At 42.2% G+C, this 27,814-nt stretch overlaps 1 protein-coding gene across 2 annotated transcripts in view; it reads right to left on the bottom strand.

The window, feature by feature from the left end:
* Ptprr (protein tyrosine phosphatase receptor type R) overlaps positions 1-27,814 on the bottom strand; it is a 234,697-nt gene that overhangs the window by 6,018 nt on the left and 200,865 nt on the right. For both annotated transcript variants that reach the window (XM_036170115.1, XM_036170116.1), the window contains 3 exons: positions 18,990-19,100; positions 17,800-17,957; positions 14,597-14,710 (listed from right to left, as the gene is read on the bottom strand). In XM_036170115.1, coding sequence (XP_036026008.1) covers positions 14,597-14,710; positions 17,800-17,957; positions 18,990-19,100 — 383 coding nt within the window. The remainder of the gene's footprint in view (positions 1-14,596; positions 14,711-17,799; positions 17,958-18,989; positions 19,101-27,814) is intronic.

Raw genomic sequence — 27,814 nt, 5'->3', positions numbered from 1 at the left:
GGGAGGATCAGGAGTTTAAGACCAGCCACAACACCCATGACTATCTCAAAATACAAAGTGGGAAAACACACACACACACACACACACACACACACACACACACACACACACAGAGAGAAACAACAACAACCCCAGTAAAACAAACATGGCAAGAAAGCCTTAGCTAAGACAGTAGCTATGAGTTTGAAATGGTCTGGAATGTCAAGGTGTCACGTTCATTACCAACAGGGATCAAAGTACGTTAAGAGGCCAGAACAAAGCAAATGCAAACTCAGCACACACTTCTGATTGTGTCTGGGTCAAGATAGGTTTTTGTCTTCACTACCGATTGGATGGTTTAATGATTTTCCTTATTACATCATCTTTGCAGTGCTCAGCTTTTTTTTTTTTTTTTTTTTTCATATACAAAAAAACAATGAGGAGGCAACACAGTCATTGTACCTACTAGGCACTGTTGTGAGGTGCAAATGGGACAACCCACTTCAAATGCTCAGAATAAAGCTAAGCTCCTTTGAACACCGTATACATAGTGTCCTCTGGTCAGACAAGACTAGTTAGAAAGCTCTGGGATGAATTCTCAGTCAGCCTTGGAGGACTAAGAAGAAGCCTGGCCAAGGACAAATTGGTTCAAGTTGGGCACATCTGGATGGAAACGATCCAAATATGCTTCTATACAATGAGTATGTTATTGGAGAGGCAGCTGGTACCATGGGGAGCGGTGGGCTTGGAGCCTGGCAGATTTCGGGTGTAAAGCCTTACCTTTAAACCTATTGGTTTTGGGATTTCATTAATTAATTTTTATTGTTGTCATTTTGAAACAGGGTCCTGCTAAATAGCCCCAGGCTTGGCTCAAACTCCTGCATCCTCTTGCCTTATCCTCCCAAGTGCTGAGATTACAGGAGAACATCACCATTCCAGAGAGCTCTGATTTTTTTTTTTTTTTTTACACAGGTCACTTATCTCTTTCCCCACAATTTAGTTTTTCCCATTTATAAAATAATATGAAGGACAGTTGTTGTCTCCTTATGAGCATTAAATATGTCAGAGCTGCAGGACAGTCACAGAAACTCCAGGAGTCCCTGGCTCTTGGTGGTATCAGGGAGAAGGAGGAGGTGAGCTGATCGCGTCCCGTCCCCGTCATTCCCAGCTGTCACTAGGGTGGCCACGCTTTTAGTGGCTCTTCACATTGGTGCTATGTGGAAGATTTTGTCTGCAAGAAATTTTCCATTGTTCACACCCACAAAAGAGCTTGAAAAGCACTGGCCTGGTAAGTGAACATGTTACCTAATACGGTTACAAGTTTTGCAGGGCTTAATAGATAATTCACAAATGCTTAGCACTATGGCTGCTGGTGTGTAAATACTAAATAGATGCTGCATATCTTTGCTCTTTGAATCAGTGTTTGGTTAACACTATACCTGGCTTGATCACTATACCTGGTTGCTTAGAACAGTCATGGCTCCCTCCTAAGCCATGCTGAGGATCTGGTGATGCTCTCTTGGAAGGCCTGGGATTGTATTTTAGACGATTAGTTTATCCTGTTTATGACATCCCCTATGCTCTGGAAACAAAGTAGCTCCCTTTGTTGTAAAGGTGCTGCAAGCTCTGCTTTCCTGGTGGCCATAGATGAGGAAGACGGTTAACCGGACCAGAAAGGATTCAGATATGCTACCCTTTCTAGACGTGGCAGATATCTCATCTCATTAGCTCCGCCAAGCCCAGAAATCAGTGTCAGCTCCTTCCCACACAGGGAAGCACATAACTGTGTCAGCTGGGGGTCGACTGAAGTCAGAAGAGGGAAAAACATAGGACTCCCCTGCCCACACTTTGCAAGTGAGGTAGTATTTTGGAAAAAAAAAACCAAACCAAAACAAAAAACTCTCAGAGCCTCCCAGATGCCCAGGAGAGAGCTTTGGCTTTTAACATGTTAAAATTGTGACCTTTTGTGACTGTTTTCACACACACACACACACACACACACACACACACACACACACACACACACACACACACACACTGAGCTATGGCCTTCCTGCTGTACCACCCAGCCAGTATCCGGTCTAATCAGTAGACAGAAGGAATTCTGCAGTGGTGACTCACTTCTGGGCTAACAATGGAACTCTCGAGCCTTTGCTTTTTATTCTTTTCAAATCTGGAATTCTTTTGGTAAAGTTTGGTACAGTAAATTTAGAACAAAAGGTGTGGACGGTAATATGCCTCATGGGTAAAAGCTCTGAGGGTTTTGGCATGAGTCAAGGGAGGCTGAGTCGGCTGTCCCAGTGCAGGGCCCAGCTGTGCCGTGTGCCAGCCCCTCCGCCAAAGTTTCCCCAGATCTTTAGCAGATGTCCTATCAAGCAAGGAGAATTTAGATGGGTGTGGTGGTGCAAGTCTGTGATCTCAGTACGTTCAAGGTGGAGGCAGGAGGATTGGGACTGGGCCACATGAGACCCTATTTAAAGAACACAAAACAAAGCCAGGTGTGGTGGCTCCGGCCTTTAATCCCAGCACTCAGGAGGCAGAGACAGGTGGATCTCTGTGAGTTCGAGGCCAGCCTGGTCTACAGAGGGAGTTCCAGGAAAGACAGAGCTACACAACAGAGAGACCTTGTCTCAAAAGCAAAGCAAAACAAAGGCAGCAGAAAGCAAGGGAGAACTAAACAAGACATAACCACAACTGATGTTTGAACAGATGTTTTGTGGTGTGTGTGTGTGTGTGTGTGTGTGTGTGTGTGTGTGCGCGCACATGTGCGCACATGCATGTATACATGTGAAAAACAGAGAACAACTTCAAATGTCATTCTTCAGACACTGGTCACTTTAAAAACAAACAAACAAACAAACAAACAAAAAACAGGTCCTCTCATTGGCCTGTACTTTCAAAGTAGGCTAGGCCTGCTGGCCAGAGAGCCTCAGAAATCTGCATGCCTCTGACTCTCCAGTCCTGGGATTACAAACTCATACTACCACATGCAGCATTTTCTAAACACAGGTCCTGAGGCCTGAACTCAGGCCCCCATGTTTAGAAAACAACAACAAAATAAAATCAAAACAAAACAAAAGATGCTTTACCAACTGAGCCCAATGCCCCTCCCACCAAGTGTTTTGAACACTGACACTGTCTCTGAAATAGAATATTTGTTGGGCATAAAAGTCAGTGTGGATCAAGTGATAATTTGATTATAGCTCTAATTTTTACACACACACACACACACACACACACACACACACACACACACACACCGGGTTGGATTTGAACTCTCTGTGTAGCTGAGAAAGACCCTGAACTTCTGATCTGCCTGACTCTACCTCCCTCGTTCTGGGATTCTAAGCATACACTACCATTCCTGGTTTATGTAGTGCTGGGGATTGAACCCAGGGCTTTGGGCATGCTAGGCAAGCTCTCTACTAGTTAAGCTACATCCCCAGAACTAGCTTTAGCATTGTTTTCAAGATAATTTTTTTTTTCCCTGAAAATTATCCACCTTCCCCCAACACACACACTGAATAAGTAGGCTAACACTCAGTTAAGTCCTAGCTAGAATGAAGATAAACATGGTCAGGGCAATCCTTGCAAGGTTCCATTGTGGAACTGGTTTTACAAAGAGGGTCTCTTATTAGGATCCCCCAAACCAGAATGTCAGGAAAACATATACCGATTTCCGGGACTTCATCTCAAGACGCCCTGAGAATAAGTAAGCCAAAATTCAGAATTCCTGATCTCTCAGTGGGGCCTTTGGAACACACTAGGGGTAGCATTGTGGTTAGTGTGGAATGCAGAAATGCAGTAAATGTCAGGCTGTGCTTGATTAAGATTGTAATAAGGAGAAGAAACCAGATTTGAAATTATTTTAGCTATATTTCGGAGACAAAGACTATTTGAGGACATACATTAGAATAGGATATTGATGGTATGTGTCTTCCTTCTCTCAGATGGGTATGTCAAGAAAAAAAAAAAGCAATCAACCAAACTAGAGTGAGTAATGAAAACATTTCAACGATGATATGATGCACACTGGAAGTACTTTCTATCCAGTCTGGGAAGCTACAGATGAAGCCATTGAATGTCATTCCACTTTGAAGGCCCCCAAGGTAAGGGCACACTGAGACAGTTACAGACTCCACCATCTCTCAAAACAAACCCCAGGGTTGGACAGACTGCTTCCTGTGCTGTGAAGGGCAGCAAAGAATGTGATGAAAGCTTTCAATCCAGAGATTCCAATGTAAGTTTCACTTTCTAAATTCTGTTTTCAAAGTCTGCCAGTATTTGGAGGTCCAGGGGACTTGGGGGAAATATAATGGAGGGAAAATGTCTGCAATCAATCTGCAATAGCACGTATTCCTTTCCTCCTTGCTAGATGTCTGGACACTCACAGGCTGCTTTTCAGTCATTCTCTTAGAACGTCTATGAGGCAGGTTCTCAGTGTTCTTGGGCCATTTTATTACTATAGATCATCATAATTATTGTTTTAAATAAATAAATACTTTTTTATATCTATACATATATATATATATATATTGGTTTTGTTTTGTTTCTCGAGACAGGGTTTCTCTCTGTGTATCCACCATGATATACCAGGATGGCCCCGAACTCACAGAGATCAGCTTGCCTCCTGCCTCCTGAGAGCGGGGATTACAGGCGTGTGCCACCACTGCCTGGTGATCATTGTTATTAGTTATGATTATCATTGAGTGTGTGTGTGTGTGTGTGTGTGTGTGTGTGTGTGTGTGTGTATGATGCATGAATGCATATGTGTTTTGGTTCTTGCCTTTCCATGTCATTGAAATCAGGACATCTTTATCATTTGCCTTTGTATATGCAAGTCTATCTGGCCCATTGGCTTCTTCAAATTCTCCCATCTGTACCTTCCATCTCACTGTTGGATAACTTAGAATACAGATGTCTTCCGCTGTAATTTTAGTGTGTTTTGGGGATTCAAACTCAGGCCCCACTTCTATGGCAAACATTTTACCCATGGAGCCATCTTCCCAGCCTCCATTTTAATTTTTATTTTTTAAAGAGACAAGTGCATATATTATATTCGGTGCATAAATGACCTTATGTTACTCTCCCGTTGCACAGCTCTGGCACTGTTGTGAGTCTATTGGAGAGTGAGTTACACAGTGAAAGGCTATTGGTTGATAAAGCTCCATAGCAACTGAATTCTCAATAGTGGTATTCGAAGTTAGAAGATTAAGAAAAGTGTAAAAGGGCTTTGTAAGTAATATAAAATGATTGCACTGTGTTCTTTTTGATACTAATGTTATGGGTCCTCTCTTTCCTCTAATTTTATTTTTAAGTTGCCAGTGTATGCATGTCTAGTAACCATCTCAACGGGAAAAGGTGACTGACTCAAATATTTCTCTCCATACTAGCCAAAACAAAGTTCCCTGTACTTATCAGGTGTACTTACCTGGTGTTTGTAACCAATAATCTAACCCAGAATAATATGAAATAGGCAGTTTCCCCTGGTTTATATATCAAGAAGTTCAGGATCATTGGGAAAATGTTAGGCCATGAACTTATAACTCTGTGCTTAACCTGTTGAAGTCTCCCACTCCAGAAAACAACAGCCTTTGCTAAACAAAAACAAACAAACAAACATCCCAAATCTGACCATTTAAAAATTTGAGTAAAATTAGAAATTTAGTTTAGGGTGTTAAAAGGAAATCAAGCATTAGCTAAGTTAATGTTAATATAAGCCTATCTTGCCAGCTACCTGAGTGGCTTGATGCAGAAGGATCTCAAGCCGTGAACCTGTCTCAGTCACAGAGTGAGTTCAAAGCCATTCTGGGCAACTTAGTAAGGCTGTGCTTCAAAGTAAAGAGCAAAAAGAGAGATGGGATATAATTTATGAGACTCTATGTTCAGTCCACACACACACACACACACACACACACACACACACACACACACACACACGAATATTTAATATGTGAAGTGAGCTGGGAAATGTGGCATCCTTTTTGGATTCCCCTTTAAGAATGAATCCTGTCGTAACTATTTCTGAGGCCAGATATTTTTACAGCATCCTTTTCCTAGTAGGCAGCAAGCACATGCTGGGGCTATGATTACAATGTCACTGTTCTCCGTGTAACCAAGGATGAGACACCCCAATAAAGCAACAGCTAAAAGGGGTGCTGGAGCACAAGGGATCATCCCTCAACCACTGCACCTCAGGGTTGAAAAGGCATCCCACTTGAGGTTCCTACAAGTTCCCAACTGTATCAGGACCTCAACTAAACACGCTACATGTGTCACTGGCTTTCAAATGCATGCAGGTGTTAGTGTGAATCATGGAATGAGAACTAATTTACAAACGTGAGTTTCAAAACGCAAGGTTGGAAGCCTATGAAGTTGTTTACTCCCCAGATGGGGTTTTCATACCAGAAGGGGTTGGGTTGCATCTTTCTTTATGCTAATAGGCAGAGAGGTCTAGAGTGGATGAGCAGTCACAGGAAATCTGGGGCAGAGGTAGGATCTGCTTCAACCATCTTGACCTACGGTCTAGAGATGCCCGATTTTACATAGTCCATGGTTGCCTGCACACTCTTCTACCAGACAGTCCCAGCTGCCACAGCACATTCTTTGTCTTTTGATTAAAAACTAAAACCATGGGGAAGAGGGGATGATACATTAATACTCTCCTAAAGAAAACACACGTGGGTTCCTTGCACTGAATATGAACTACTTAGGAAAAAAAACCCTCGATTTTAGCTGCAAATATGCTCAAAAGTATTATTAAAAGTAGAACCACAAACTTATGACTCTTCCACGAGAACTGTGGTATCTATTCATGGAAGTTGCTGGAAGCCAATAATAATAGTGCTTTGCCAGAAAAATGGGGAGTCCACTGGAAGGCTGTGTTACTGTTTTGAACTGGAAACATCCACTCAGCCTAAATGCTCTGTCTGAAACCAGACCACATGAGTTTATCACTGATGTGTAGATTTGTGATTTACATGTAAATGTCCTTCTCTTGTCTGGCTTCATAACAACAAGCATGTATTGTAACATATTTTTTTTCCAATCAGGACTTTTGATTCTGACCAGTGCTCAAACTCTTAACTTATCAATTGTGGGATAAATCTGATATCCAAGTCACTGTCTTGTTTTTTTTCTCAGCTTTTAGCCATCTTTGACTTATCTGAAGAAGCAGCTTCAAGAGTTGGGTAGATTTGCTTTTTCATTCAAAGACAGGTTTTCACTCCATAGCCTGTGATGGCCTCAAACTCTCTGTGTACTTCAGGATGGCCCCAAACTCACTGTAATCTGTTTGCTGTGGTATCTCAAGTGCTGGGAATACAGGTGTGAGCCACCATGCCCACAGTGAGGGGTGGATTAGAAGATGCAGTGTACACAGGCTTGCAGCACCAGTGGGCAGAGGTCATTGCTAAAAGAATACAAAGTTGGCCGGATGGTGGTGGCGTATGCCTTTAATCCCAGTGCTTGGGAGGCAGAGTCAGGTGGATCTCTGTGAGTTTGAGGCCAGCCTGGTCTACAGAGTGAGTTCCAGGAAAGGCACAAAGCTACACAGAGAAACTCTGTCTTGAAAAACCAATAAAATAAAATAAAAATAAATTGAAAAATAAATACAAAGTTTAAACTAGGTCTGGTGGTACAGGCCTGGATTTCCTGCTAATTAGGAGTTTCAAGGCCTGACTGGGCTTCCATGAGTTCAAAGTCAGTTTGGGCAACTAAATTAAACTCTTTCTCAACAATAAGAAACCAAGAAATGGATTAGGGATATAGCTCGGTGGTGGAATGCTTGTCTAGCAAATTTGAGGCCTTGGGTTAAGTCTCTAGTAACACACACACACACACACACACACACACACACACACACACACACACACACACACACACACACAGAGAGAGAGAGAGAGAGAGAGAGAGAGAGAGAGAGAGAGAGAGAGAGAGAGAGAGATGTCTGTGGATCTTGAGTATTTTCTCTTACTGTGACCAGTGTTTAATAATCCAAGGAGAAGGGAGTTTTGTGTGGTTAAATCAGTGTGGAAGAATATGTCAACAGTTTGAAATTAGTGTCTGCTGGGGAAATTTTCAGACCTTTATAGCTTCTTCTTCAGACTTGTTTTAGAATCATTTTTCCTTCCTTCTTTTTTTTTTGTTTTTGCCTGAATATTAACTTAGACTCTGTGACATTTAGCAGGCAGTCAATAATCATTCACAGAGGGACATAAGGTGATGAAATATTCTAGGGAATTCATCTTTCCATAACCAGGTACCCTATAACATGTCCATCACTAGGTGCTCAGTGATATTTGCTGAATGAAAGGATGAAGAACCACTCTGAGCAGACATCTCTAGAGCCTGTCCCACAGCCTGTCACATACACCCATCCTGAAATCATCCCAATGTAAAGCTCATTTCCAGAGTTTTCAATGTGTGGATTTATATAGAACCCACCTCTGTGGTGAGAGGGATCTTCTATTTGGATTAATACTCTGCTCTCATCATCTAGAAATACTTTATTTTTTTTTTATACAAAAAGATCCCCATTTTCCCTGACCTTCCCCTTGTACATTATGGATCTGATGCTTCCCATCAGAGGTGTCCCAAGCTGATTTTTCTGCTTCCTGTTAACGTCCCAGGTTTTCCCATGGCACAAAGCTTGACTGGCCCCTGGTCTGCAAGTCCCTTCCAAGGTGTGTCTGGCACCTTGATTCCCTGCCTCTGTGTCCCTTAGTCAAAATGTAAATTCTCTATGTATTCCTAATCTGGGGAGTTGCACTATCTCTAGTGTTCATAGTGGAAGGGGATGTAAAGTGTTACTCTCAATTCCCAAGCCTAGATTCATGGTTTGTTAGGCAAAGACTGACTTGCTAATAGCAGTTTTAAATTGTATTTTATTTATGATAGACAGGGTCTCATGTAGCTCAGGCTGGCATCCAAATTCAGTATGTGGCTGAGGTGGACCTTGAACTATCTGCCTCCACCCTCAAGTGGTGGGATTTGGAGGTGTGTGCCACCATGCCTGGATTAAAACAGTATTTAAACATTCACTCTACACAGGCTTTTCAGACATCCTCCACAGAGAGATATCCTGGTATCAGGAAGTCTTCCTGTGACGTCTCAGATTGAGCTCAGAGTACCCCACGTGTTTATGAAATATCTGTCATCCACACTAAAATGGTTTAAACCCTATAGTGCACTATTGCCAGTGAGTGCTTTTAATTAGCAGTGCACCATCCAAGCAGCGTGACTTAGTCAAGCAGTTTGACAGCAAGCATTGCCAAATCATGCTAACTTCCATCTAGCTATTTATACTGTTTGAGTGAGAAATCCTTAGGCCTGGATTCCAAATGAATCCATTTTGCCACTTCCGCAGGATTTTGAACAAGTTACTAGCTGTCTTTTGTTTATTTTTCATTTTAATGGATTTTTTGTTTCATTTTGTTTGTTTTTGTTTTGGGGAGGTTGTTGTTTTGTTTTGTTTTTGAGACAAGGTCTTTCTTATGTGATCCAGTTTGTCCTCAAACTCAGTATACAGGTTAGGGTGACTTTGAACACCAGATCCCCCCCCCCCCCCCCCCCCCCCGACTCTACCTTCCTCGTGCTGGGATTACAGGCAGGTGCCACTAAGCATGGCCTAATGTTACTGCTTTATCTTTGAAAAAAACATAAAGAAGAAGAAAAACCTAAAGAATGTGCTCCCTGCCTCACACTTTCGAGTTCACTTTGTGAGTTAGATGAAGCTTGTGCTGTGTAGACCCTAGTGGAGAATTCCCAAGGAGATACACTGCTGTCTGTTGAGTAACACATTCTGGAATGTCTGAGGGGTCCTGAGGAGAAGGCTGGGTTGGCCAGGGAGATCATGAAGGAAGGGAGGAAGCTGAAGAGGCACCAAAGAAAGACACTGTGCAAGAGAATAGGGATGGCATCTGGAATTTTTAAGACTCACTTTCTTTCTTTCTTTCTTTCTTTCTTTCTTTCTTTCTTTCTTTCTTTCTTTCTTTCTTTCTTTCTTTTCTTTTCTTTCTCCTTCTCCCCTCCCCTTTTGTGAGACATGGTCTCACTGAAACATCAAGGCTAACCTCAAACTCAAAATCCTCCTGCCTCAGCCTCTGAACTGTTGGGTGTGTGCCAAAGGGCCTGGCTTAGCTTTCCTTTCAGTGGCAAAGGCATGGCCATTTGCAGCAGTCAGCTAGCGGGTGGAATTTTAAAGGTAAGCTCTGTCAGGAAAACGCTGAACCGTTAGAGCAAGAGGGCAAAGATGGGGAAGAAGTAGAAAGATGAAGAGGCGAAAAGAGGAGGAAGGGTTTCTGTTATGCTTTTCATAACTCCTAGGGGCTGGGTAACGAAAGGAAGGAACACGCAAGGAGAGGCAGGCTAGGGGAAAACAACGTCTCAAGGAAAACACTAGGGACAGTGTCTGTTTCCACACGAGCAGCCCCAAGAGTGAACTTACACGCAGGGGTCTTAGGAAATCAGCTAAATATACTTGAAACACATACTGGCAGCAAGTCAAAGCCAAGGACAAACTTCAGATCAGCAGGGAATTCGGATATGTTTTACAGAGTCTATCAAGAATAAAAATGTCCAGCCCCGTGGGAAGACCTTGGTGCCGACAGAAGGCCAAGGCCAACATTTCTGGCCACTTGCTGTAGGAAGGAAAGAGGAGATAGAGGAGTCATTTTGATAGGATTTAAAAAAAAAATGTATTGTGATTCCTTTCAAAACTAGAGAACAATTCAGTGGAGTCGGCAGGGGAATGGACAGACAGGGAAGTGGAGACCAAGGCAGAGGTCAGGCTACAAAGTGAGTTGGGGAGGTGGGAGGTGGGGGGCGGGGTGTGATCAACAGTGATGGGAGCCACAGCCATGCACAGGCCGAGGGCCCTTACTCAGTGTAGTGTCCGCAATGGTGTCAGGGCAGGTGCTGCTGGGGGCCACCTTGTCTCAGAGCCAGTCTCTCTCTATACATTCTGGCTGTTGTTCATGGAATTCTCAAATTGGAGCGGGGAAAGCAGCATTTGACCTGGAGCTATGGGTCAGAGAGCCTCAGGGACTTGGGGTCCCATACTGGGGCTTATTTACACATGCATGCAAGAATAGAGATTAAAGTCAACACAGCAGGAGTCCTGGGCTCACTAGGCTCCTCTCCCTTAACCTCTGTTAGGACCCAAGAGGTGAAAATAGGTCTCCACTTCTGGAGAACCAGTCAGATCTTCTTAAAAATTTTTCGTGTCAAATTACATATATTTGTTTTGTGTATGCATATCTGTTGGGGGACAGAGGAAGGCACCTGTGTAGAGAGCAGAGGACAACTTGTAGGAGTCAGTTCTCTCATGCTAGGCCCTAGGGATTGAACTTAGGTCCTTGAGTTTGGTCTCAAGCACCTTCACCCATTGAGACTATGTATTGTACTGGGTGCAGGCAAAAGGATCTTTCAAGTCCAAGATGGCCATTAGAATTGAAAAGTGGAAATACTGCGATTGATTTTAGTATGTACACTATGAAAATACTTTTAAAGGCAGTGGCATTTGGAATATGCAAATCAGGAAAGAGAGGATGAAGTCAGGCTAAGAAATGTAGGTTGAGGGCTTAACCACATTATAGGCGCCATCCCACTTAAATGCAGCATACAAGCCTGTGAAGTGAATCTACAACTGTGTCACTTGCAGGGTAATATTTAGTGTATTTACTACCTACACTGATAATCACTGTAGTTAAATTGGATCGAATGGTTATTATGGGCAGGAACTTCACATTTACAGTTTTTGCTGTCATACGGAGAGTATTCACGATTATTAATTTTGTTTTCCAGATGAGAAAGTTAAGAAATGGAGAAGTCAAGGGAGCCCATTAAGACCATATATTAGAAGCAGTGAAAGACAAGACAGAGACTCAGTGTTAGAGCCCAGAGTCTGAACTGCAATGATGGATAGTCTGCTAAACAAAGGCATAAAAGGAAGAACAGATATGTAGAGTAATTCAGATACTAATAACCAAGTGCCATTTCCTAGTGACTTCTATGTGCCACACACTATTCCAAGTGCCATATATATGGTGCAGTGGTGTGCGTGCACACACACACACACACACACACACACACACACACACATACACACACACCCCACACACTCCCCTATTGCATTTCTAGAATATCCCTTTGTTTCTTTTATTGAAATCTCAGAACACAGCACATAGTAGGTGCTCAAAAATATTTATTGGACACCTCTCTCTCTCTCTCTCTCTCTGTTTTAAATTTTAGGTAGAGTCTTGATATGCAGTTCTGTCTGCCCTTGTACTCGATGATTTAGTACAGGCTAGCACATTCTCAGTGATCTTCTTGCCTCAGCCTCCAAAGTGCTAGAATTATAGGTGTGCATCCTAGTGCCTGACCATTGAACAGACCTTAAGTAACCATAACTATATGGTTTTACTCTCAGGGAGCCCTAGGTAACAGAGCTGAAGTCCGAGGAACTCAGCTCCCATGCCTTCTTTGTTGTATCAATTCACAGTACTTGCTTCTGACTCATATAACCTTGCTCATAGGGCAAGAAGTTTCATTCATTGGTGTAAGGCTATATTTGCATGTTGAATATTTAGAGCAACCCTGGGTATCAGGTTGCTAAGTATTAGCTGTTTGGATGAAAGGAGAGAGCTGTGTGTTTCCACCTTCTCCCTGCCTTGTCCATTGGAGACTTGCTGCTCAACCTCCTTCCAAGCCACTCTTAAGAGGTATCTACTCTCTATCTCTGACCCAACTCTCCATTCACCACTTGGGCTTAGCTGTGGGGCAAAAAGTTTCTTCTCTGTTTTGTTTTTAAACTTAGCATTGATCATCATAAAAGTAACCTTCCCACTTAGACATATTTGGATAGCTACTGTATTAAAAAAACAAACAAACAAGAATTGTTTGGACTACTTGGGAATTAAATCCTGTAATATTGCAAAGAATTGAAAACAGAGTCTAAAATAAACATGTAAATACTCATGTTTGTGATATCATTATTCATAATAGATAAAATATGGAAGCAATATGCACATTCATCAACAGATGAATAGACAAACATAGTGTCTTATAGACATATAATGGAATATTATTCAGGGCATTCTGACACATGTCAGAACATGGAAAAACGTTGAAGACACCATGCTACATGAAAGGAAGCCAGGCACAAAAAGGTAAATATAGCATGATTTTGCTAATCAATGTTTCCTAGATTCAAGTGTGGTAGTACATGGTACACAGAAAATGAGGCTATTCTGTGCTACATAAAACCAAAAAACTGAAAAGAAGAATAAAGAGGATGTGCTGAAGCAAGAGGAGGAAGAAGATGATGATGAGGACCAAGAATAGTCTAGTGTATAAAGACAGAATGGTCATTGCCAAGTGCTGGGTTGGTAGAGGGACTGTTTAATAGACACAGAGTTTTGCAAAGTGAAGGCAATTCTGATCAGTTTGTATAACAGTATGAATGCACTCACTATGTAATCTCCACTTGAAAATGCTCAAGATGCCATGTGTATATTTCACCACATTTTGAAAGCAGATTTTAAAAAAGCACTCTTGGTAATAGCAAATATGTTCATGTTAAAGATTCAAAATACTAAACTAAGTGATTCAATTAAATCAAAAGGAATGGCAGGTTATATGTGAAGGGGTTTGGATTTAAGACATTATAAACATATTGAAGATGAGGAAGAATTAACCATGAGCTTCGGTGTTTGGGCTTCTGATGGCTGGTGCTACAAATCAGTTTCTTCAGTGTCTTTTTTTTGTTGTTTTGTGGTTAAGTTCTTCTGTAGCCCAGACAGGCCTCCAACTTGTGTTCCCATGTGCCTGGATCTTCTATTTCTCCCCTCTTTCTTCCTTCCCCCTTCCCTTTCCTTCTCCCTCCCCGTCTCCTTCCACCTCCCCCCAACTCCTCTCTTGGTAGGCTCTCTATAGCCTAGACCATCTTGCTTAAATATCTTTTTAATGTAATGCATATTTTCTCTTTTTTTTTTTTTTGCCTGTGTGTGCTTGTGAGTGTGTGTATTAGTGTGTGTGTGTATCTGTGTCTGTAGTCTACATGCATGTATATGTGGGCACACTGGGTACACATGTGTGTCTGTGCACATGGCAGTATGAGGTTCATGTTGGGTGTCTTCCTCAATCGCTCTTCCCCTTGCATAGTGAGGCATCCTCTCACTGAACCTGGATCTCACTTTCTGGCTAGTCTAGCTGACCAACTTATTCTAGAGATTTTCTGCCTCCACTTCCTGCTTTCTGGGATGATGTGTAGGTTGTCATGCTCACCGGCTTTTTTGTGGTTACTGGGGATGCAAACTCTGGTCTTCATGTTTGTGAAGGCACAATGCTTTACCCACTGGGTCATCTTGTCTCCCTGCACTGCATGTGCTTTAGTATGGGGATCTAGGACCTTAGTGCTGTCATGTTCATGAAGTGAGGTTGATTAGATGAGCCTGTGATGTACAGCACTGCTCGGGACTGAGGTCTCTATGATGCCAGCCCCTGCCCATGTACCTGTCTACATGAAGCTGGCAAAGTGAGGTTGATTAGATGAGGCTGTGATGGACAGTGTTGCTCGGGACTGAGGTCTCTATGATGCCAGCCCCTGCCCACATACCTGTCTACACGAAGCTGGCAGACAATACTGAGTGCGTCCACGACTCCCTCTTCTTTCAACTGTTGACAGCCAATGGATGTAGCGATGAAACACCCTGTCCTCCCAATCCCTGCACTGAATGGGAAAGAGAAGGAAGGAGAAGACAAGGAGAAATAACCAAGTTAAGCTGCACTCTTTTAAAAGTGTACTTTTACATTCTGAAGTTGTGAGGACTAAGAGTGACAATAATGAAATTGCCATGTACTGACCATCCCCACATCTAGCCTGTGCTGTGCTTAGAACAGATTCTTTTGTTTAATTACACGTAGTAGAATGAGTATAGTGGGAAGGGGTGAGGGGTTGGGAGAATGATGAGCAGATATTGTAATTGTTCTAGAAAGAATAGACAGTCGATAAGAAAACCACAGTGTCTAAATGTGAACAGTGGAAAAAACAAAATGTCAAAGAGAGTTAGGCCTAGAAGACAAGAAGGTTGGTACTACCACAGGGGCAAGGGGGATTCTGGGATGAGGGCTGACTGGGAGATGCAGTTAGATGCTGGAGTCTAGTGAATAAACAAAGATTCACTTCTATTTAGGAGAGAGCATGGGACTGGAGGCACATATTTCCACGTCACTTACATTGAGATGATCACTTAATAGAAATACCATATGTTTTGGAGAATTTATCTATTTACCTGCCTTACATAGTAAGTCTATAGCCCCTCTTCACATTTTTGATCACCACCATTATGTAAATTTCTCTCAACTCTGTGTCTCAAGTCACCAAACTTCCCCCAGGTGGAACTCTTGATGTTACTATTTTTCACAAGTTCAATATACTTAAATATATACATCTATTTATCTCTCCCTCAGTGGTATCAGCTACATCAGTTACCAAGTTTTCCAGTCTAGGAATCTTGGCTCCATTATACACATCTGCACCTCTCTCACCTCCCACATCCCATCTGTCAACATTTTTTTTTTCCTATTTTGTAGCTCAACCGAGCCTTTGGGATCCAACCTTTCCTTTCTACAGAGGATTTGTATCCTCAGTGTATACTCATTTCATGATCATTGGGGAGATCATAATGCTTCCCAATTCTCAAGTCTTTTCTTGGACTGGCTCATGGTACAGTTGCTAGGTTCATGGTTACAAACTAAGGACATAATTATTCTTTACTCAAACACGGTTGCTGACTCCCGTTGGTTACAACACAACATCTAACCTACTCATCCTGGTACTTGTGACCTAGAAAAATCTTAATGGAACAAACATTTCACTTTGCATTTTTTGTTGTCTTTTTTTCTACTGCATGTGCTGCTACTGTCTTTATTTTCATGAATCATATTTCTTACATTTAATTGTTTTAGCTGAATATGACTAAAAATTTATCAGGAATGGGTCCCCTTTAATTGAAATGTCCATAAAGACTTTGTTTCTTTGAAGAAATAGGAATTCAACCATAGCCTAGGAATGACAGGTACTTTGTCTATCATGAATGAGAACATATATCCCAGGTGCAACAATAATATGAAGAAAGTACTTAATCAAAACAGAATATGTGACTTAAGACATGCAGTAGGTTAGCTGAGATGGAAAAGAAAGTTCTTTGAGTACAAAAGCAGGAAACAAACCAGGCTTGGAAACTACGATCCTCCATGAGAGGCTGAGAAGTCAGCTACATCCTCTACACTCAAGAACATTTAAAAGAATTGGATGGGAACTCTCTGGAAAGGAGCTTACGTATGCATTCAAACTTGTTCAAATACTATCAAGTAATTCACGTATCTCTGTAGTGCTTGTATCTGCAGAGTAAAGGCTAAGCACATTTGCTTCAGGTGCGGTAAACCCATCCACCAGTTTTGAACAAGGACTGTATGTCACGCAAACATTTTCAGGAACATCATCTCCAAGAATCACACGGGCTAGGCCAGAGTGGCCTGAGGGAGAAGGGTATGAGTGTGCAATTAGTCAACTACTTCTAAACTACATGGATGAGGTCATAAGGGCCCGGACTAGGGTGGATGGACAGGAAGTGTGATTGTGGGGGAAGCTTTGAAGGGAAAGCCAATCTGGTAACTGATTAGATGCTGAGAGGAGAGTTGAAAGGAGGGCCAAAGATAACTGTCAACATTGGATGCAGCATGAAGGGAACAAAGGGGGCCTCATTCTTAGAAGTAGTAATCAGAAGGAGCCTTAATTTTATAGGGGAAGTGCCTCTTTCAGTTAGATATCCTTAGTGCTTGATGGTTTTGGGTGGCGGCTCCAGTCCTAAACTATGCCCAAATAGTCTTTCCCCACTTTGGCTCCAAGGGTTTAGGAGAAAGTCTTAATGCTGGAAACTGGGTAATGCTAAATAGACACATAAGCACTTTTAATTAATTCACTAAGTTTCAAAACAGAAGGAGAGTAAAATACATGTAAAATCATGTATTTTATTAAATGTTTTTTTTTTCCCCCTTAGGATGCTTAGAAGGTTAAATAAATCAACAACAACTATCTTGGAAAAAGTATGGAATACATGGCCAGTCATAGAAATTAATGTATGACTTGTTTTGGCCACATGAAAAGTGAAATGGGCATGCGGGGGGGGGGGGATATCAGTTCAGGGAAGTGAATTTCAAGTTAGCCATGAGGAAAAGAACCCCCTGGAACACCGTTGCTGCTGTCTACCTGGCCTCCATACCCTGGGTGTGCATTTAAGTCCCGTAAAATAAATGACCACTTGCCCATTTCCGACTTCATAAATTACTTCCCACCTGGTTTTCATGAGATAACTCTGAAAACAGCTAACTATTAAGGCAGATTAATAATAAGCACCAGCAAGACACGACCCATACAGTATCTTGAAACAACAAAGCTCCATCAATAATGAAAGGCATCTATCTGCATGCAGTTCTTAGTGTGTAAGTGACTGACAAGACAAAAATGAGCCAAAAGGAGTTTCGAGTCTGATGATGGAGGAGGGCCTCTTGCCTACGCAGCCATTTAGTTAGCAAAGCTTTAGTACTATGCAGCATGCTAAGAATGTCCCAAATGGTTTAATTAATTTCTGGAAGCATCGTTTTTGATGAAGGCTCGACTATTCGGATGTTAACCCATTTTTAATAAATACTTCATTTCCTACAAAGTTATACCCAGGAAGCTAAGCCCCATTTCTACCTGTCCTAGGATTAAAGAGCAGATAGCCGTGTTGGCAGGAGGAGTAGTTCATGCCTTACCTACAGTGGACAACCACAGGCCCTCGGCCCTCAGAGGCAAGTCTGTCTTCTTCTACATCCAGCATGAGCTGCAGAAGGGGCTGGGCACTGTCTGGAGTCTTGTGGTCAGGCCATGAAGTGTACCAGTAATGCTTCACATGTTGGGTGTGACTTCCTTGCTGAAAATAGCAACAACCACCAAATTACTTATTCACTTCTGGAACTACAAGGCACCCACACCACAACCGCCAAGTGACTTCCCATCTCCCTCCTTGCTGCTGGCTAACTTCTAGGAAGGAAAAAAAAAATCTAGACTCTTTTCAAAAATACCCTTTCACCTTGAGAAAGTTTTACTGTGCATATCCTGGCTTGTCAGGGAAGGTTGAGTGCTCACCCTCTAAGAACCGAGGCCTGTGTCTGGACCCATCATATAGATCACATATCTACTCTACACTACATATATATTTATGCTTTGCTTTAGTAGCTGAAAATGTTGCTATTGTTTGGGACAGGGTCTCACTATATAGCCCTGGCTATCCTGGAACTTGCCTTGTTGACCAGGTTGGCCTCAAACTTACAGAGGTCCACCTGCTTCTGTGTGGTAAGATTAAAAGCCTGTGCTACCTGCTTCAGAGCTGAAATATAACAGAAAGAAAGGGATATGCTGTGTTTCCTTGTTCTCTAAATCTTGACAGATCATATATAAACATATTAGCCAATAGAAGAACATTTGCTTGATATTCGATAAGAATCATACTATACTCCTCTCAAATGTTGGCATTTAACAACAGTGGGGACCCTTGGCAGTAAAGAAGCTATGTGGGATCCCTAGAGTGGAAACACTTTGAGCAAAGGCTCACACACCATTGCAAAGCCCAGAGCTCAGGTGGGAGGCCTGTTTCTGATCAGGCATGTGTTTATAAACAGGTTTCTGCAAAGCCTCCCTCTGATACACTTTTGAATACAAAACATCCCTGTATCTCTGCCTTTATTGTCTTCCTCTCAGTGATGTAATGTAATAAATTACATTAATTTCACCGTTGCATATTTTAATAGTATCAGGCAACAAAGATGGATTGGTGACAGGTTGTCTATGGTCTCAGTATTCTCCAGCTTGTGTAGGTGAATCTGTTAGGATAAGTCATTTCAAAGCAGAAATGTAACCCTTATTCTCACCTACTCTGAAGACAGCAACAGATCCATCATCTTACCTTTAAGACAAGGTTTCGAATGGTGTAGTTATCACATTCATTCACACTGATGACCAGAACCTCAACCTTGCCATAAATCCCTCTCTTTTCTGGCCAGTAGAGCACACATTTCTGGGGAGGGAAAGAGAAAGAACAAAGCAAAGCGTTGTAATGCTCTTCCTTCAAAGGTCTCATTTTTTTTCTCATTCAATTTAAAATTCAAAAGTCCCGGGGAGGTCTGCTCTTTTCTGAGGGGAGGCAAAGTAGAGTGTATCTGGGGAAGTGGGGAGAGGCCAGGGTAGCAGAGGGAGGAGGATTTGCAGTCAGGATGTAATATAGGAGAAGAGAATAAAAAAATTCAAAAGTCAGTTTTTATTATTCTGTAAAGATACCAAGATGAGATGAATTGTATGATGTGTAGAGACATGAATTGTATGACATATATAGAGATGAATTTTATAATGTAGAGAGATGAATTGTATGGTGTAGAAAGATGAATTGTATGTATGATGTATGAGTTATATGATGTGTAGAATAGATCTCAATAAAGTTTATGTTTTAAAAGCACTTGTCACACTTAACTATTAACCCTACACTGATCTAAACGACAAGGAAAAATTTCCTGAAACTCTAACGAGGATTTAAGAATTCCTTAATAACCAACGAGTATAAGAAATGTTCTCTCTCCCACAGTGACCAAGGCCAGGCACTATTCCCTGTTTCATCAAACCAACGTGCCTAACAGGAATAGTTGTAATGTGTTACGTGCTCACAGAATAAAGATCCCCCGGCATGCAAGGCAGATATAGTTACAATTGGTATATATAAAGCATCATGTTTTCCACGTCCAATGATGTTTTCTCACTTATGAGACCTACTGACATAAACATGGAACAAAATTACACTTGCCATGATTTTATAATGGATCCTCTGTGAAGGACTCAATGGAAGTGATAATAATGATATTGCCACAAGGAGATATAACATGATGGTTTAAGGGAAGACTTGGGACTCAGAGGACTTGGGTTCAGATTTTAGTTCTTGAGCAGCATACTTGACTTCCCTGGACTCAGTTTCCTCATAATGCCTCACATGCCAAGTGCTTGGGACAAAGCCAGGCGTACAGTAAGTATTTAAGATTTATCATTGTTAACTATGTTTTGATTCCTTATTACATTCTACTTATTTATGCTGTGTGCATAAGTGTATGAACATGTGGGCGTGCACATGCCATGAGTCATGTGTGGATGTCAGAGGACAACTTGCTAGAATCCATTCTCTCCTGCCGCTGTGTGGGTCTCAGGGATTTAACTTGGACCATCAGGTGCAAGTGCTTTATCAGCTCAGTCTTCTTGTCAGCTCTTGTTGTCAAGTTTTGTAAGACAGATTTTTCATGTATGTGTGTGAGTGTGTACGCACACATATGCATGTACTTACAGATGAATCTCTATAGCTAGAGTAATAGGCAGTTGCAAACTATCTAATGTGGGTGCTGGGAACTAAGCTCTGGTCCTCCGGGAGAGCAGCAACTCCATTTAACCATTGAACCATCTCTCTAGAACATCCCCCCAACACCACCTTGTTGCTATATTTTAAGGCTCCCAAAACACATACATATTTATATAGACATTTTTCACATATTGTCCTCAATTAGGGTCTTACATATACCCAGGATACTTGATTCTTTGCATGTATGGTAAAGTCATATGAACACTTGAAAAAAAGCCAAATACATATAAATTCAGAATACCAGCAAAACATCCGTAGAGTCACAGAGTTAAAGGGAAGACATACGCTATGCCAGAAACACACCTCTAGGGGTTCATCACACCGACGCTCCAACATTCAAGTGCCAGGAAGGAAATCATACCATCTGGCAGAGCAATTTCTTCCATCCATTACAAGAAACTCCTATGTCTTCACATATTTGTCCTTTCCAGGGAAGTTGAAACTATTTCAGCCTTGTTTATATGCCGCCCAGCCTGAATGATTTCACGTTAATATTAAAAGCTGGTGCCAGGCAAGAGGGCTCAGCTTGGTCAACTGGTGAGTGACTTTGGTCCCTTGATCCCATAGGTGGCAGCAGCAAACCAAGTGTACAAAGTCATCATCTGACCTTGGCATGCCCCCACCCCTGTTCTCCCCATCCTGGTAAATAATGAATACAATTAAAAAATACCCCCTCTTTTTTTTTAAAGGTATAGTGAATTGTATCTGTCTTTATCTATGTCTCTCTCTCTCTCTCTCTCTCTCTCTCTCTCTCTCTCTCTCTCTCTCTCTCTCGTGTGTGTGTGTGTGTGTGTGTGTGTGTGTGTGTGTGTGTGTGCGCGCGCACACCTGTATAAGCCTATTCATCCACATGCAGAGACCAGAACAGGACATCATGTGTCCTGTACTATTATTCTCTGCGTTATGCTCTTTAGTCACTGACTCTGTGGGTAGGCTGGCCTTCAGTGAGCCCCACCAATCCTCCTGTTTAGAGCCCTGGGGTTACAGGAGCGCACAGCAGTACCAGACTTTTTATGTGCTCACTTGGTTCTCAAAACTCAAGTCCTCATGTTTGACCTGCAACATCTCTTGTACAACCCTGGATCCCAACCACTTCTACTAACCCATTTGACTTGTTTCTTTAGATGGAGCCTTAGTTATGTAGCTTATTATGTATCCTAGTACTCACGTCTCCCAGATGAGCCCAGGGAAGACTGACAGAATCTTGGTAAGAGTGGACCAAAAAAAGAGGTTACGTTGTGCTCAGTAGTCTGACACAGGTGCCCCCATTGTCCAGAGCAGACTTGAGCAGCAGAGCTCTTTTTAAAGGAAGATGACTTTCAAAACCAATGAGGAAATTGGCCAGGCAGGAGCTTGGTGCCTGCACCCTGATTTTTTGAGTGGTGTACACTTGAAAGATGGAAGCCCTCAGCTCTCCTAAGCTGGCCTGGCCTTCTTGTGTTTGCCTTGATTCTTTACCAGAACAGCAGCTGCCAGGCAGCCCCCAGCAGACGGTACAGCCTGACTTGATCATCCAGCAACCTTTAATTAGCATCCCATCTCCTTTCTAAGTAGCTTATTTTTATACACTGAACCTCTCCTCCCCTTACATTGAAGGCAAATAGAAAAAAAGAGATCAGAGAAGTGTGGATGCTTTGGGGTATCAGCTGAGGAGTGGGATGGGGCTGAAAATGTAGCTGTTCAAGGGGCCCAAGTTCATGTTTAAATTATTGTTTTGGGTTGCATCTTAGGGCTTATTTATTTTATGGTGTTAATATTCTGATCCCGCCCCTTGGTGCCACCCTATGCCCTGACGTAAAAGCCTATTCTTAAGGGAAAACTCTGCCCATTTCTGTCTGTCTGTCTGTTTGTCTGTCTTTCTCTCCCACAAGGTGTGTACCTCTCAAACCCCCCACCCTTCTCCCTCCCTCTGTCCTTCCCTCTCTCCCCTTTCCCCCCCCCCCAAATAAAACTCTTCACTGAGTGCTGTCTACATGGCATCCCTGTCTCTCACCCGCTGTGGGACACCTTGGCTCTACCTGCCAGAACGTCCCGCATAGCATACAATATCATAACAGCGACAACAGGAAAGAGGCAGAAAATGCCGACTTACAGATAATTTTGGGATACATCACTAACTGTAAGTAATTAAAAGTATCTCCCTATCTAGGTGGATACAGCCCCAAATCACCACTATTGTCCTGCTAACTGGGCTCAGTCTTTTAGTCAAATTATCTACTAATCCCAAGAATCCATAATTGGGAGGAGAAAAGGGGTTTTAAGAGGACCATATATAGCTTGTGTAGACAAGTAATTATCAGGCTGATAGAAAGCATTGTGGACATTGATTCTTTGAAGTCAGTAGTTTATAGCAAGAGTGGCACACAAGGCATAGTTAGGAATTTGATTATCAAATGACAAGCCTATGTCAAGGTTTTCTATACATTTAAAATCAAGAGATGTTTGCTGTATGAGTTAAAGCAATGCATCATCATATGAAAAATGGCTCTGAATTAAAGATTCAGTTTGAGGCTCTGTTAATATATGAGAGGGATAGAATGGGGGCATATGGTTACAGTTACTATCTAGGTTCTATTATTCCTAGTGCATCAGCTACATATTATTAACATAGGCACAGTTTCACCATTAAACATACTTTCACCATCAATGTATCATTTGATCCCTTGCATAATCTCCTGAGGTTGATAGGTGTGGTGGTTTGAATGGCAATGGGCCCCAAGTGGCTCATATGTTTGAATGGTCCCCAGTCAGTGGAACTGTTTGGGAAGAAACAGGAGGTGTGGCCTTGCTGGAGGAGGAGTTTCACTGGGGGTGGGCTTTGAGGTTTCAAAATTCCACACCAGGCTGAGAGTCTCTCTCTCTCTGTCTCTGTCTTTCTGTCTCTCTGTCTGTCTGTCTCTCTTTCTGCAGATCAAGATGTAAAGCTCTCAGCTATTGCTCCAGCACCATGCTTGTCTGCTTCCTGCCATTATGGTCATGGACTAACCCTCCAAAACTCTAAGCAAGCCCTCAATTGAATGCTTTCTTTTATAAGAATTGTCTTGGCTATGGTGTCTCTTCACAGTAATAGAACACTGACTAAGACAGTAGATAAGCAACAGGTATCATCTGTTTTTATCTCATTTTACAGGTGAGGACACTGAGAGCCTGGTGGTTTCTTAGGAATGGACTTTGTGATTCAACTCTCCTCTGATCCTGACACCGACTCTCAGGCAGTCCACAGGATTAGCCAGTGTTCCCTTCCCTCTGTGGTGATGCTGAACAGGGTTGCCTGCTTTTGCTCTTACTAACCCAGAGCATCAGTTACCACATGAAGAGATGTATGCTCTCACTAAGCTGTATTTAGACTGATACTCCTTATGAAAGTGGTAGTATTTACTGACTGAGGCCCTACAGTTTATTTAGATAACATGAAACCAATTAAATAAGAAGTGTTGGAGCTAACAACAGCCAGAAGCAAGCTGTGTTGAGATGCTGAGTACTTTAAACTCAGGAGCAGCTTTAGAAGCAATGTATGTCCTTGACATTTACTCACTCCAGAGCCATTAAAAGTATTTGTTTACAAAAAAAAGGGGGGTGGGGGGGGATTTAGCTCAGTGGTAGAGGGCTTGTCTCAGCTCTGAAAAAAAAATAATAAAAAAAAAATAGATCTTAAGACAAAATCCTGTTCCATAGAGTTTTCTCCATTTCTGGGAGGAAGACTAAGTACAACAGAGGACATGACATACCTCTGACATCCATCTGTTACCACTGGATTAACCCTCTTGTCCAATACATCTACAATGAGCTCCAATAGTGAATATAACTGGCATCATGACAGGGTATCCATACAAATCTAACATGGTTGCCCATTTTTCACAGAATCAAATGGAAAAGTATTTTCTTGCATTTTTTGGGCTTATATTCCTATTTATGAACATTTCTGTGCCACACAAAACTTTTTGAGGGGTAAGGGGGTTGAGACAGGGTCTGGATATGTATCCCAGCCTACCTTTAAATTCATGATCCTTCAGCTACATACTCAGCCAAACTTTTGGTGAAAAACAAGAACCAATAAAGAAAACTATATTCAAATCAGGCCAATGAGACAACTACAAGGTTTCTGTAAAGATTGTAAACCTAAATGTGATTCATCACCAATACTGTTTTACAGGCTTTTTAAAATGCTCTTCTACTTAAAAAAAATGAAATGGGAATTTTGATAATGTGAGTCTACATTTTATAACCTAGAGTACTAGTTCCAGAATGTCGCTCAAAACAAACAAACAAACAAAACCCAAACTGAAGAAACCTCAGCCCTATTATTAAAAAGTGAATTTTACATGTGTTTATTTGCATGTGTGGCCAGGCATGGATGTGTGTACACATGTGTGGAAACCAGAGACAACCTAGCGTATTGTGCTCTAAGAGAGAGGTTAGTGATTTTTGTGTGGCTGTGCTGGGGTCCAGAAAATGATCCAAGTGTAGGACTGTGATATGTGTCAAGTACCTTGAGCCAAAGCAGCAGCTTCAGAACCAAGACTTCCTGGCCCTGCCTCTCAACTCTCAGAGCCCCAGGAAGCCCCAGGAGGCTCCCTTTGAAGTGTCCTTATCTGACTGAGGGAAGTTCTTCCAGACCCTCCCTAGAATCTCAAAAGGAAGATTCACCAGTGGAAAGAAAACGGGAGCTGACGCCACACCCACAGCCCAGATGAACTTCGTTTAAGACTCTTATCTGTTCTTCTGGCCCACTTATTTCCTCTAAAAACAATTTCTCAGGATGGTTATCATGGCTCACTCTGGTAATCCCCAGGACTCAGAAGGCCAAGGGAAGGGGATTGTGAGTTTGAGGTTAGCCTGGGCTATCTAGGAGCATCCTGACTCAAAAAACTAATACACATGTACAAAAAAAAAAAAAAACCAAAATATATGGAAGACTTGGGCCAAAACAAGAACCGCTTCACCCGACAAATTTCTCTAACACAGCTTATCCCCGCCCCACACTTTATTCTCACATAGGAAAACTGTGTGTAACCTTTTTAATCTCATTGATTAATTGACTGTTCACTTTCCATTCTTGTGAAGTTCCTGTGTATCTACAATGTTTATGTTCTTCTCTTTTTGGGAATATATGGTAGCTTACTCCAGAAGATGGAGTTTCTGAAACTTCAGAGACCAGAGAGGAAGCTCCTGTACACTTATCGTGTGTTCTGTACCATCCTTAACTGGAATGTGGCTTTTCAAAAATTTACTTCACTTGGTCAAGTGATTTCACATCTATAAATATAGCTTAAGAAACCTTAGCTACTTAGAGGTATGGACAAAAAAAGTCAAAGCAACTTAAACATCTATGAATAAGCAAATGACTGCATGAGTTTTGATCTATCCACACAATAAGATCTGGTAGTTATTAAAAGTAATATTTTAATGAACTATGACAAAAAGGATGCTCATAATGTTAAAAGCATAATATACAATGGGATATGACAACCCCACTTTCTCTTTATATCAGTTCTAAGCCTTCCCGTGTCTTCTATTAGCATGCATCCCATTTTCAGCTCTTGCCCTTACTGACCTCTGGACGTTTAACTCTAAGTACCACCCCAAAGTCTCTAGGACTCCCTGAACTTCATGCTTGAAATGCAAAGCTCATTCTCTTCTTCCCAAATTCCCTCTTATTCTCCCAATTTGGGTACATGGCACCCCCATCTACTAACTCTCTAAACCAAAGGCCAATGTCCTTCACCTTCCTTATCTTCAATCATGACAAAACCCTGTGGCTCTCAGCTCTGGAACACTTTTTAACTCAACTCCCGTTTCTTAGGACCCTGCCTCTGCCTTAACTCGGCACCTCATTAGTTCTTGGTTGGACTATTGCTACAGCTTTTTTAAACTTATTTCTCTCTGAGTTTCCCACATCCAAACCCCAGGTCCTCCATCAACTATGTTCCCAGTGTACAAATGACACCATCACTCTTCATTAAAAAGATCTTCCATAATTTTCCACAGCCTGTTTGAGGAAACCCCAAAGGTGTTAGTTTGGTTTTGGATCCTCATTGCAAATGTCCTTTTCATTCCCATTTTCCTGACTTATGCCACCTGTGTCCCAGACACCCTGGATTGCTCACACCTGGCATGCCATGTGGTTACTCAAATGCTTTCATGTGCTATTGTTTGGCTGGCCTGTCCCCGGCCCACCCCCACCCCCCCCCCCCCGATACTCATACTTTAGGCCCCTAGGCATTGTGTTAACTTTTTGGCCAAAATATGTAGCTGAAACGAATGTTTTGTATAATTTTTTTTTTTTTTTCCAGACAGAGAGGGAAAGGAAATGAAAGAAAGAGAAAGTTAAAATGTGATTCCTCTGCAGGGGGCACTGAAGTTAAACCGTTTGCAAAGACTGAATAAGTGAATCTCTCAGCAAAGAAATGGGGTATCCACATAAAACTTGAGTCACGCTGTTAATTCAGACAGAAGTGCACAGAAGTAGAGAAAGAGACATGCCTGTGTTAAGTACTTGACCAAAGTATGCTAGGATCCGTCATTTCTCCACTTCAAGAAAGGTAAATTCAGAATCGTATTGTTTTCTGGGACCAACAGCAGGCTGCTTATCTTCCCACAGTCCTTCCTTGTGTGGCCTGCTACTACTGCAGGAGGGCAATGATTAAGCATATGGGCCTCGGCATCAACCAAGCCTGAATTAAAACATGGAACCCATCCCATGCTAACTTGCAGGTTCTACTAAAAGGGTCTCTTCCCTCTGAGAAGTTTTCTCGTGTAGCATGTGCTAAGCACAATCCCAGGGAAGTCCAGTTCTTTCTCATTCTTGCTCTACAGTACTGGTGTTACTAATCACGCATTAACGCACTCCATAAATGACCGAGGTATTGACATTGGATAGTGCTTAGCAAACGAACTCAGTGCACAACAGGGATATCAACATTTTCCATGGCCCGTGTGATGTGCTCAGCATTTCCTTCCTTCCTTTCCAAGATGAAGAGGGAGCTACAGCGAGTGACAGTCAGGGGTGCCCAAGGACTTGGACTCACTGTAAGACTGTAAACATTGTGGGGTGTGTGTGTGTGTGTGTGTGTGTGTGTGTGTGTGTGTGTGAGAGAGAGAGAGAGAGAGAGAGAGAGAGAGAGAGAGAGAGAGAGAGAGAGGAGAGACAAGGTTGCACTATGCAGCTTAGGTGGGCCTTGACCTTGTGATCCCCAAGTGCTGAGACTATAGGCATGAGTCATCACAGTGAGCTCAAATAAGACTGTCTGTCTGTCTGCCATTCTTTTTTCTTTTCTCTTTTGGTCTTTCTCTCTTCTCCTCCCTCCATACTCCCCTCCCTCTCTGCCTTCCTTCCT

Source organism: Onychomys torridus, chromosome 20 (assembly GCF_903995425.1).
Source record: "Onychomys torridus chromosome 20, mOncTor1.1, whole genome shotgun sequence".
NCBI lineage: Eukaryota > Metazoa > Chordata > Mammalia > Rodentia > Cricetidae > Onychomys > Onychomys torridus.
The sequence above is the reverse complement of the archived record's forward strand: the minus strand, read 5'-3'. Positions and strand labels throughout refer to the sequence as shown.